Source organism: Ailuropoda melanoleuca, chromosome 2, assembly GCF_002007445.2.
Source record: "Ailuropoda melanoleuca isolate Jingjing chromosome 2, ASM200744v2, whole genome shotgun sequence".
Taxonomy (NCBI): domain Eukaryota; kingdom Metazoa; phylum Chordata; class Mammalia; order Carnivora; family Ursidae; genus Ailuropoda; species Ailuropoda melanoleuca.
In genome coordinates, this window is record NC_048219.1 from 22,415,806 (window position 1) to 22,428,089 (window position 12,284).

At 46.4% G+C, this 12,284-nt stretch overlaps 1 protein-coding gene and 1 pseudogene across 5 annotated transcripts in view; one reads left to right on the forward strand and one right to left on the reverse strand.

The window, feature by feature from the left end:
- RAD54L (RAD54 like) overlaps positions 1–12,284 on the forward strand; it is a 29,504-nt gene that overhangs the window by 13,782 nt on the left and 3,438 nt on the right. Inside the window, exons 9-18 of one of the 5 annotated variants that reach the window (XR_004622967.1) lie at positions 2,494–2,644; positions 5,963–6,089; positions 7,112–7,186; positions 7,307–7,437; positions 7,976–8,086; positions 8,239–8,362; positions 8,724–8,802; positions 9,107–9,286; positions 11,698–11,908; positions 12,039–12,173. Coding sequence is in view for 4 of the 5 variants with exons in the window: in XM_011225309.3 (XP_011223611.1) it covers positions 2,494–2,644; positions 5,963–6,089; positions 7,112–7,186; positions 7,307–7,437; positions 7,976–8,086; positions 8,239–8,362; positions 8,724–8,802; positions 9,107–9,286; positions 12,039–12,202 (1,142 nt within the window). In the remaining variant the exon portion in view is untranslated. Of the gene's footprint in view, positions 1–2,493; positions 2,645–5,962; positions 6,090–7,111; positions 7,187–7,306; positions 7,438–7,975; positions 8,087–8,238; positions 8,363–8,723; positions 8,803–9,106; positions 9,287–11,697; positions 11,909–12,038; positions 12,203–12,284 lie in introns of those variants that run through there. The other 4 variants (XM_034651825.1, XM_011225309.3, XM_034651817.1 and 1 more) reach the window with 4 other exon arrangements.
- On the reverse strand, positions 5,615–5,826 carry LOC109489674 (annotated as a pseudogene).

Consider the following 12,284-nt stretch of genomic DNA (forward strand, 5'->3'; position numbering starts at 1 on the left):
CCTCCCTCCCTCTCTGATTTTAATTAATTTATTTATTTAGAGACAGAGCACAAGCAGGAGGAGGAGCAGACTCCCCCTGAGCAGGGAGCCTGATGCAGGACTCCATCCCAGGACCCCAGGATCACGACCTGAGCCAAAGGCAGACACCCAACCGACTGAGCCATCCAGGCACCCCTGTTTTTATTTTTTTATAAGATTTTATTTTTGGGACACCTGGGTGGCTCAGTCAGTTCAGTATCTGACTCTTGATCTCAGCTCAGGTCTTGATCTCAGGGTTCTGAGTTTGGGCCCCGCAAGGGTTCTGCACTGGGTATGGAGCCTACTTAAAAAAAAAAAAATAGATTTTATTTTTAAGCAGTCTCTACACTTAGCATGGGGCTCGAACTCATGACCCTGAGATCAAGAGTAGCACACTCTTCTGACTGAACCAGCCAGGCACCCCAGAGTTTGGGTTTTAAATCCCCCCCAAAAAAATTCTAGGTCTAATTCTTCTTTAATAGCAATGGTGGTTATTCATTCATTTCCTTCAACAAACATTTACTGAGCACTTCTCTGTGGGGCTCTGTCCTATGCACCAAGTTATATAAAGGCAAGTCTGACATGGTCTCTGCCTTAAGAAGTTCCTGTCTAGCTGAGGAGATTAAATATAGTCGGATATGCTTAGTACTCTAGTATATATAGCAGTAGGTGGGTGGCAGGGTAGTACAGTGCCCAGACTTTGGAATCACACAGACCTGAGTTCAAATCCTAGTTCTGCCACTTTCTACCAGTGTGATTTGGGATAATTATTCACCTCTCTGAACTTCATTTTCTCTAAAACAGGTATTACAATTCATACTTTTCTGATTTTTTTTTTTTTTAAGATTTTATTTATTTATTTGACAGAGAGAGAGAGACAGCCAGTGAGAGAGGGAACACAAGCAGGGGGAGTGGGAGAGGAAGAAGCAGACTCCCAGTGTAGGAGCCTGACGTGGGGCTTGATCCCAGAAGGCCGGGATCACACCCTCAGCCGAAGGCAGACGCTCAACAACTGCGCCACCCAGCCGCCCCCCTACTTTTCTTTTTTTTTTTTTTTTNATTTTATTTATTTATTTGACAGAGATAGAGACAGCCAGTGAGAGGGAACACAAGCAGGGAGAGTGGTAGAGGAAGAAGCAGGCTCATAGCGGAGGAGCCTGATGTGGGGCTCGCCCATAACGCCGGGATCACGCCCTGAGCCGAAGGCAGACGCTTAACCGCTGTGCCACCCAGGCGCCCCCCCCCTACTTTTCTGATTGTTATCTGGATTACAGACGAGACTATAGGGAAGTGCTCTTTATTAGTACAGTGCCTGGCACTTTGAAAAGATTCAGTAAACAGCTCTTATGTTACAGGGTGCCACAGGAGCGTGAAAGTGGGAGAGACCAACAGCCTGGGGTCATTGCGGAAGGCTTTGCATAGGAGGTGACATTTGAGGAATTTGCCTGTGGGAGAGAATTCTGAGCAGAGGAATGGCATGGGCAAAGAGACCTAAGGAAATCCAGCATTGGGAGTGGAGAGGAGTTTAGGCTTCTTGAACTAAGACAAGCTGTGGAGAGGTGTTACCTAGGGAGAGAAGTTACCTAGGGCCTTACTGAGAAGTGCTAAACTAATGAGCTTGGACTTGATTCTAGAGACAGGAGGGTCAGTGGAGGGTCTGTGTCTAATTGCATCATACAAGCTGACCAGAGGGGGAGCGTGCTGACTTGTTTGTTCATTCTTTCCCTGGTGGTTGCATTTTGAGTGCCTTGCCCGGTACAGACTGAAATGGGGACTTCGGATAGAAGAGGCACAGGCCTGATCTTGCCCAGGTGGTTCTTCGGGAAAGAGGGAAGACAATAGGATCTTTTACAACTTTCTTGAAAAAGCCTTAAAAAAGAAGTAACAGTGGTGTGTATGAGGGGTGAGTGACAGGGAGAATAGGGATTGGGGAACAGATGCAGAGGGAGGCAGAGAGAGGCTCTTCAGGTGTATGAGCTGTGGATTCTGCAGGGCGAGGGAAGGCACAGCCTGGGCTAAGTCCCTTTAGCTCTGACAGCCTAGACATGGTTTGTAGACCAATCCAGCAGGCTTCTGGCTCTGTAGGTTCTGGGTTGGTTGGGCTGATGGGGAGGGAGGATTCCCTGAAAACATGGGTCTAGAACATGGCTGAATGTCTCTGAAGAGGATGGGCAGCCTGCTAAGGCTCTGGAGGCTGGGGCAGGGAAAAGGAGGGGAGGTAATGGAATCCAGGGAATCCTTCCTTGCTTTATGAATATTGCACTGATGGTCTGGAAACTGAAGGTCTATCTCCTGAGCCTGACTTTTCTCCCTAAGCAAGCAGGTAAATTCTCACTCTTGCTGTACCCTGTCAGTTCCCAAGGCCCCAGGACCTGTAATGTTTATGATTCCTCTTTTCCTGTCTACACAAGACTTTGCGGTCATTAGGGATGCCACATCATGCCCAGGCCTAAGTGAGAATTAATTTCCTTGCAGGGACACAGACTTAAGAACTCTGAGAATCAGACTTACCAGGCACTGGACAGCTTGAACACCAGCCGGCGGGTGCTTATCTCCGGGACCCCCATCCAGAATGATCTCCTTGAATATTTCAGCTTGGTACATTTTGTTAATTCAGGCCTTCTGGGTAAGAAACCAGCCTTGTCTGCCACATTGGAGAGGAGCCTTGCTTTGGCCTTGGGAGTGTAACTCTAGCTGAAGAGAGAAAGGGCAGAATGCTAGTTATATGTAGGTCACTAGGCACTCTTGTAGGTGACTTCTTTTGTCAGGGAGTAGCTTAGCCATTGGGCAACTTGTTTCTACTGAGCAACTCAGCAAGGCGCACGCCAGCCATTTTTCCACAGCAGAGATAGTAGGGCTATGCACGATGTGGTGTCACTGAGCTGGGGACGGAAACACTACCTCTAGGCATTTTTGCTCATTACATCCTAGCTGCCTTACGAGAGCTTTAGCCTCAGTGCAGACTGTCTTGGGCAATTTTTGTTTCTTAATTACTTTTTAGTGTACAAGTCAGTGTCAGTAAATATGCTTACATTGTTGTGCAACCACCTCCAGAACTTATTTTATCTTGCAGATTTGAACCTCTACCCATTAAATAGTAACTCCCCCTGTCCCATTCCCCCATCCCATTCCCCGCAGCCTTTGGCAACCACAGGTGGGTAGTTCTTGCACGTAAATATCTGTGGGAAGGTTTGTTAGTGCCACCCCAACTTGCCAGTGCTCAGGAAGATAACTTTAGGCAAGAGCCAGCTAAGCAGCAAGATTGTCATAAAGTGAACACATTTGTGTAACCACTATCAGATCAATTACTGCCACCATCTCTGCAGCAACTCCCCCTTTTTTTTAAAGATTTTTTTAAATTTAAAGCACGAGCGGGGAGGGGCAGAGGGTGAGGGAGAGAGAGAATCCCAAGCAGACTCTGCACTGAGCATGGAGCCCAGTGGACTCAATCCCACGACCCTGAGATTGTGACCTGAGCCAAAATCAGAAGTGAGATGCCCAACCAACTGAGCCACCCAGGTGCCCCTAGCAGCACCCCCTTCTAATCACTGTTTTCTCCTTTTCCCCCTGAAGTAAGCACTCTTCTGACACTCAAGATTGGTTTTTGCATATTTTAGACTTTATGTAAATGGAATAATACAATATATATTCCTTGGCATCTGGTTTCTTCTTTTTCAACATTACATTTTTGAGATTCATCCATGTTGTTGCTTGTGGCGGTAGTTGGTTTTCTTCTTTGTATATGGTTCCTTTTTTTTTTTTTTTTTAAAGAGAGGTAGAGAGGGGAGCAGAAATGCAGAGGGAGAGGGGGAGAGAAAATCTCAGGCTCCATGCCCAGCACGAGCCTGATAGAGGGCTCCACCCCACAACCCTGAGATCACCAGCCAAAATCAAGAGTTAGATGCTTAACCCAGCTGAGCCACCCACGTGCCCCAATGCTGTTCCATTTTTATGAATATACCGGAATTTATTTATCTTTTCTGTTGATGGACAGTTGAGTTTCCAGTTTTTTATTCTTTTGAGTAATGATGCTGTGAACATTCTTGTATGTCTTTACCTGAGCATAGTGTGCACTTCTCTTATGTAAATATGCATTCGCTGTCCTACAAGTGGAATTGCTGGGTCATATGTTATGCATGTGTTCAGCTCTAGTAGATAGTGGTTGTGCCAGTAGTATATGAGAATTCCAGTGTCTCTACATCAGAGGTCAGCAAATTTTTTCTTTTTTTCTTTTTTTTTTAAGATTTTATTTATTTATTTGACAGAGAGAGACAGCCAGCAAGAGAGGGAACACAAGTAGGACGAGTGGGAGAGGAAGAAGCAGGCTCCCAGCGGAGCAGGGACCCGATGCGGGGCTCGATCCCAGGATCCTGGGATCACACCCTGAGCCGAAGGCAGACGCTTAACGACTGAGCCACCCAGGCGCCCCAGCAAATTTTTTCTTAAGGGGCTAGGTGGTGTTTTAGACTTGCAGGCTATACTGTCTTTGTTATAAGTACTCAGCTGTGCCACTGTCGCATGAAAGCAGCCATTGAATGTAAATGAATGGGCATGGTTGTGTTCTAATAAAACTTTATTTACAGAAACAGGTGCCTGGCCTATGGCTGTAGTTTACTGACCTCTGCTCTATATCATTACCAATATTTATCTTAAGGGAAGTTTTTAAAACTTATAGTCATTTTGGTGTGCATTTTATGATAACTCATAGCATTTGCCTAATGTTTAATCAACTTGAACACCTTTTGATATGTTTTGGCCATTTGAGATCCTCCTGTGTGAGATAGCTGACTTTTTTTTTGCTGGCCAAAAGAAAGCCCTATACCCATTAAGCAGTCACTCCCTATTTCTCCTTTCCTTCAAACTCTGACAATCACCAATCTGCTTTCTGTCTCTATGGACTTGCCTATTCTGGACATTTCATATAAATGAAATCGTGCAATATGTGATATTTTTGGCTTCTTTTGTGTTTGGCTTCTTTTACTTAGTATAATGTTTTGCCCACATTGTAGCATGTGTCAGTACTTCATTATACTGATGCGTGCTACTTCATCTCTTGTAAGCAGTATATAGATGGGCTTTTTTGTTTTTTTTTAAAGATTTTATTTATGTGACAGAGAGAGACAGCCAGTGAGAGAGGGAACACAAGCAGGGGGAGTGGGAGAGGAAGAAGCAGGCTCCCAGCAGAGGAGCCGATGTGGGACTCGATCCCGGAATGCTGGGATCACGCCCTGAGCTGAAGGCAGACGCTTAACGACTGCGCTACCCAGGCGCCCCTATAGATGGGCTTTTAAAAAAAATCCAGTCTGACAGTTGTGTTGTCTTTTTAATTGGATTATTTGGCCCTCTTATATTTAATGTAATTAGTTATATATTTGAGTTTTAATCTGTCTGTGTGGCCTTTCAAGTCCCCACTTGCTTTGGTAGCTTTCTGGTCCATTCAAACAGAGATTGCCTGTAATTTGTCTAGCTTTGTTCTTGACAGGAAGGTGGTCTGTAACAAAGTAGTCTGCCACTATTGGCAGTGGGCTAATCATTCCTTTTTTATATTATTTTTAATTAAAAAATTTTTAATACAGTTCAAATCAGTGTGCCAGGTTCATTTCAACTCCTTCACTGCCAAACCTGGGAGCTGGGATTGCTTTAGTTTCTCTGCCTTTTCTTTGTCTGTGGCGACCAAGGTATAAAGGTACCTGCTGCATCAAACACTAAACTTCACGTTACTCTTAAGTTTCTTGATCTTGACGGATATAGCACCTTTCGCCTGGCCATGAGCAGAAAGTCTTTGATTTCTTCAATTTTGAGAAGCATGGCTATCAGGGGCCTCAGGGGAGCTTGTGGCTGGCACAGCAAGTGACTAGAAGTGAGGACAGAAAAGAGTGAGACTCCCCCCCCGCTTTTTTTAACATTCTTTAGTGCTTTGATTTTCCCTTCTCTCTTGTCTTAGGAACTGCCCATGAGTTCAAGAAGCATTTTGAGTTGCCAATTTTGAAGGGTCGAGATGCAGCTGCCAGTGAGGCGGACAGACAGCTAGGAGAGGAGCGGCTGCGGGAGCTCACCAGCATTGTGAATAGGTAATGGCAGGGTGGGGGCTCGCTAGGCAGCAGCACCTTTCTTCAGGATTTTCCCCCAAGTTAGGTCATCAGAATTGCCTCCTAAACCATCCAAGTCCAATCCTTTGGGGCCGTGGCCTATAAGGGCTAGGATTCTAGAGACTGGGGTCTGTGCCCTGACCAGAGCCACTGAATGAATGGAGGTGTCTTGCAGGTCATGTCCCTACTGTCTTCCTGGTCTGGCCCCTGTAGTCTGGTTTTGGGCTGCTTAGTGTCCTGTTGAGGAAGCTCTTCTCTGATGTTGCCTGACTCCCTGAGCAAATATCCCTTGGAGCATTGTTAGGACCTCAGAAGTTTCCTGTCAGTTGATCTCAGAGCTAAAGCACCAGGCTTCCCTTCTCAGGCCCCATAGCCGCCTCTGACAGGTAGAAATAGATCTAAAGGATGGGTGTGGCTCCCAGACTAAGAGGGCTTTTCCATAGGATCCACATAATCCAGGGGACAAGTACATTTGGGACTGCTCTATTGTAGGTAATACACTTGGTTTATATCCTGAAGTCCTGCCCCCTCTCCCTCCCAATTTTAGATGGTAGGAAGCAGAGTCACTATGTTCTTAGGAGCTACTCCTCAGGTGCCTGATCCCTGTCCTTCCTGGTCTGCCAGGAGCTATGGGCTTAATTTCACTGAACCTTGGGCCATGTGGTATTTGGGCAAGTGCAGGCAGAAACTACCCTAAGGACTTAGTGGTTTGCAGCTTGCTTTCCCTGTCTGAGCACCAGGCTCAATGGGAGGTCTTGGCCTTCTCTTGAAGACCAGCTAAACTTTTGAAGAGGAAGCGTTGTCAATGTAAGCTAGATTGTTTGAAAGGGTTTTTGTTCCCATGACTGAGACCCTCATAAAGATATGTTTGCCATAGGGCTGAGGGTCTCTGTCATTTGATACTACAGAAGATAGTCTTTTGGATACTTTGGGTGGTAGCTTTTATTCCAGTAGTTAGCATAGCATTTGTACCAGCCTCTTGCCTTTTTATCCTGTCTCCCCAGGTGTCTGATACGGAGGACATCTGATATCCTGTCTAAATATCTGCCTGTGAAGATTGAGCAGGTGGTTTGTTGCAGGTACTGAACTCAACTGAGGAGTGTGGAGTGAGTGTGTAAAAACAAAGCTCAGCCTTTGAGGTGTCTTTAGGGCAGAAGTGTGGTCCCCCTTTCCCGCTGACCCAGCTGCCCTTTTTTCAGGCTGACACCCCTTCAGACTGAATTATACAAGAGGTTTCTGAGACAGGCCAAGCCAGCCGAAGAGTTGCGTGAGGGCAAGATGAGTGTGTCTTCCCTTTCTTCCATCACCTTACTAAAGAAGCTTTGTAATCGTGAGTCGGGTCCATGTCCTGGGGTCCTCTGAAAGAGTGAGCAAGGGTAGGCTCCTGTATGGTCCAGGCACCTTCCAAACTTGTCTAGAGTCCTCATAAAGGCCACATGTGATTCTAGCCCTCTCTGAGCTATGAACCCTACATTGTATACTCCATAAACCAGACCCTTTGTTTTGGAAGGTTTAGCTTATCCCCTGCCCAGCCCACGCTTGATGCTTGGGGTATATGGGACTGTGTGTGTGTGAGTATGTGCACGCACACATGTGCATATACAATGTTGGACAGGAGGACAAAGAACAAACCTTGCCCTCCCTGGTATAGTTCCCTTTTTGTTGGGAGAACACACTAGTGAGCAAGATGTCCCAGATGGAGCTGATTGCATACTGGGATTTGGGGCCAAGTAAGTCTGGTGCTGAGGATGGTCTGCTGGGTAGGCTTCTAGAGGGGATACCAATGAGCCCTGAAGTGGAAACTTCCAAAAGCATTGTAGCTGGCATTTTGCATTTTGTTTGTGGGTTGTCCCCCCCCCCCCCCACAGATCCAGCTCTAATCTATGACAAGTGTGTGGAAGAGGAGGATGGCTTTGAAGGTGCTTTGGAAATATTCCCCCCTGGTTATAGCTCCAAGGCTCTAGAGCCCCAGCTGTCAGGTAAAGCCAGTCTTCGGGCTCCTCTGGGAGGAGGACTGGGAGATCGTCTCTTTGTGTTAGGTGTATCCTTGTCTCAAGGCGTGATATCAGGAGTAAGACTCTTGGGGCATTGGGATGGCCTGCAGGGGGCTAATGGTTTTTGATTTCTCCAGGTAAGATGCTGGTCCTTGATTACATTCTGGCAGTGACCCGAAGCCGCAGCAGTGACAAAGTAGTGCTGGTGTCCAATTACACTCAGACATTGGACCTCTTCGAGAAGCTCTGCCGGGCCCGAAGGTAGGGAATAGCCTAACCAGTTCGCCAAAGCAGCGTCTCCCCGACCGTCCCGCTAGAAAGAGTAGTTGTTCTGACTGGTGGATCCGGGCCAAAATGTGGGTATAGGAGGGGCTTCCCAGAAAATGTCTTCTCTTATTGCTGTGATGGTCCCAGCTCCATCCCTAAGCAGAATAGCCCTTGGTCCTTCAGGTACTCCCAGAGGACAGAGTCCTGGGCTCTAGCTCCCTGCCTGTCCCTTTGGGAGTTTAGGGCCTCAGGCTGTACATGAATAGCCTCAAGCATGGTTAGTTCAGTTCCTTCGGTAGCGGGGCTCTGGGGCTCTGCTTCCTTCTTGGGTTTTGATCTTTGGATTCCCCTTCAGGTACTTGTATGTCCGCTTGGATGGCACAATGTCCATTAAGAAGCGAGCCAAGGTTGTGGAGCGCTTTAACAATCCACTGGTAAATGTACAGCCCCTGTTCCCACACAGCCAATGCAGTAACGTCAGAATCAAGGGGTGATAGAGAAGCTATAAGGGTGCTCTGTTTTAGGGTCTCTGATTTTTTTTTTTCTTCCCCCTTTTCTGGTGGGTGTGGTGGGGTTAGGCTGGTTGGTGATAGCTGGGCTGGGAAATTGGTAGGCAGACAAATTGGTGGTCCTTAGAGCATGAGAGTACAGATGTGTGAGAGAGAACAGTCTGCTGGGCTGAATAGGATTCCAGTTCAGGCTGCAAGAGGTTCTTTTTCTCCTGCTTCCTCTTTCCAGAGCCCTGACTTTGTCTTCATGCTCAGCAGCAAAGCTGGAGGCTGTGGCCTCAATCTCATTGGGGCTAACCGACTGGTCATGTTTGACCCTGACTGGAACCCGGCCAATGATGAACAAGCCATGGCCCGGGTGTGGCGTGATGGTCAGAAGAAGACCTGCTATATCTATCGCCTGCTGTCTGTAAGGACGGTGACAGTGGTCACAGTAGGGGCGGGTCATGGAACAGGACCTTCAGGACCATCTTGGGTTGTTTCTCAGTACCTCTCTTTGGTCTTCTGCCTCTAGCAGCGGCCAGGCTATGGGCTTGGCCAGAGCCCTTTATTCTTCTGTTCTTTCTTCCTCTCTCCACCCCATTCCTTTAAAACCTTACTGTGCCATCTGGATACCGGTTCAGTGGTTAACAAACTCTCCTGTGGTCGCCTTCCTTTCACAGGACACCTGCTTTCCCTCATACCTGATTTCTCCTGTGCCACTTGCCTTGTAATCATCTCGCACGCCATGTGTCCCCTGGGGCTAAGAAGAGGTATTTGCATTCTCCAAGTTCTCAGTCTTCATTCAGACCATCCGCTCTATAGTTCTCTTAAAGCTCATGTTATCTGACTTGACTACTCTCTTTTCTTTCTTGTTACAGTCCTCTATCCTATGCTACTTTCCTAATTCACTGATGACTTTGGATACCAGCCCAATCTTCATTTTTTCTCCAAATCATCTTGACTTCAAGGACCATGCAGTTCTCTAGCACTCTGGCCTTCGTGTTTCCTTGACCTCATCTTTTTAAATGAGCTCTTCAACTTCCCCTCATTTAATTACTTCCAAGGCCACACTCCAGAACTTTAATAGTACCAAAACTATACATAGTTCCAAATTTTCATATCTGTCTTCTAACTTCCTGTCCTTCCAGCTTTCTCATACCTCCTACATCTGCTTCAAACTAATGTCCCTAGTATCCCACCTCCCTGCTTTCTGGCTTGACTTCTCTTTCTCTTTGGCCTGATTCTTATTCATCCTTTCGGCCACTCTTTCCATAAAACCTTCTCCACTTGGATCATTACAACTATTCTCAGGTTCTGCACCAGATAAAATTTGCAGGTATAGATGAGCACTAGCACAAATTCACATATTCCATTTTGGGCTGGGCCATACCTTGTTTCTTTCAACAGCCACTTCAGGCCTTCACCACTTCCCTCAAGCCTGTTACCTAACCCTGTCTCTCATTCTTTTTGCAGAGACCTTGTCTTCTGCTTCACAGAGAAAACGCAGGATGTCAGACTTGAATTCTCTAGCCTCTCTTTCCTAAATCTCTACACCTGGCTCTTCCCTTCCCTTCTCAGAGGAAGATCATTTCCTTCTTTTTTGAGGCTCATCATTCTAGCTTTGCCCAAGACTCTTTGCTGTCCTTTCCTTTCTTAGTTGATTAAGTTCTCCTTTATTTCCCTGGGTCTATAAACATGCTGAAGTAGCTCTCTCACCTTAGAAGTTTCTTAAGCCTCTGTCCAATTGTAGCTGCTACTTTGGGTTACTTTCCATTTGTTCACAGTCACATTTTTCCAAGGCCTACAAATTCACTTCACTTCATCTTCTACTCACTCATCAGACCATTTATGCCACTGAACCTACTTTTGAATATACTGTTGGCTTCCTAATTGCCAAAACAAGAAACTCTTTATTTTTTTCTCTATATCTGACACTGTTGACCACTAATCTTTAAAATTCTGTTCTTTTTGGAAATTGCACTCTGGTTTTCCTACCTCTGTGACTACATACACTCATTATATTGACAAATCTCTAAATTTTTAGCCTGGATCTCTTAACCTGATTTCTAGACCCGTATTTCCATCACCAATTGTACATTTCCACTTGCATGTCTTATGAACACTTTGGATGCATGGTGACTAAATACATTTCCTTTCTGAATTCTGTCATTTAATGGCTCCATTATCCAACCAACCCAAACCTGGGTATCATCCTAATGGACCATTCTCTGTCTCCTAACAAAAATTACTATTGGTTTTTACCTTCTGGAAATTTCTTTAACCTTCCTCTCCGTCCCATGCTAAGGTCACAGTCCTCTCTCACTTGGATATTGCAGGAGGTTCCTAATTCTTTACCTTTGGTCTTAACCTGTTCTTCACATACTGCTTCCTGTATGAACTTGACAAAAATTCTGATTTTGCTTTTCATCACTTGCAGGACAAGGCCAAGCTCTTTCAGCCTGGCATCCATATTTCTCCAGTATGACCTCTGCTGACTTTCTCAGTCCCAGCTCTTACTACATTCCCACCATCCTCTAGACTGACTCAAGTTCTCAGTCCTCTGGTAGGCAAGGCTTATTCCTTTGTTCCTATGTGGGACCTAGGAGCTTTCCCTTCTCTCTTTCCTTGTAAGCCATATACTTTTTTTTTTTTTTAAGGTTCAACTCAAGGATAATCTTTCAAGCTTTCCAACACTCCCTTCTACCATCCTTCTTATGGGCCCTTGGGTATCCTACACAGGTTTTTATTATTGTACCGATTAGTTTATGTCTTTCCCACTAGACTGTGAGCTCAAGAATAGGGATCATATTTGATTCTCCTTTGTATCCTCATGCATAGGGCCTGGCCTGGGATACCCTAATGATATTGAGTGAGAGAGACCTGGCTTGGTGTGGAGCTCTGGTGAAGCTTCTGCAAACCTCAGCTCACTCTGAAGGAGTTTAGCCAGGCCATGAAACCCTCCATTTGTACCGAAAATATCCTGGGTGAGCAGACATGTACAAGTCATGTTCCCAAGAGATAGACTGGGAAAACGGGCTCAGCTGAGCAGGTGTGTGGCTGTAGGACTTTCAGTTTTATTTCCCCTTCTCTTGGATGGCTATGGTTTCAACCCCTGGGTTTTCCTGCCCCCCGTGTTTGGGGATGACTCAGCCATGCATCCCTTGGACTCCCCACCCCAGGCAGGAACCATTGAGGAGAAGATCTTCCAGCGCCAGAGCCACAAGAAGGCACTGAGCAGCTGCGTGGTGGATGAGGAGCCGGATGTGGAGCGGCACTTCTCTCTGGGCGAGCTGAAGGAGCTGTTTACCCTGGATGAGGCTAGCCTTAGTGACACACATGACAGGTGGGTGGCCATTACCTCTGAACTCCCTGCACAGCATGGAGATGGGCTCTGTAGTCACCACAGCACTGTCCTCTGCCCCCAG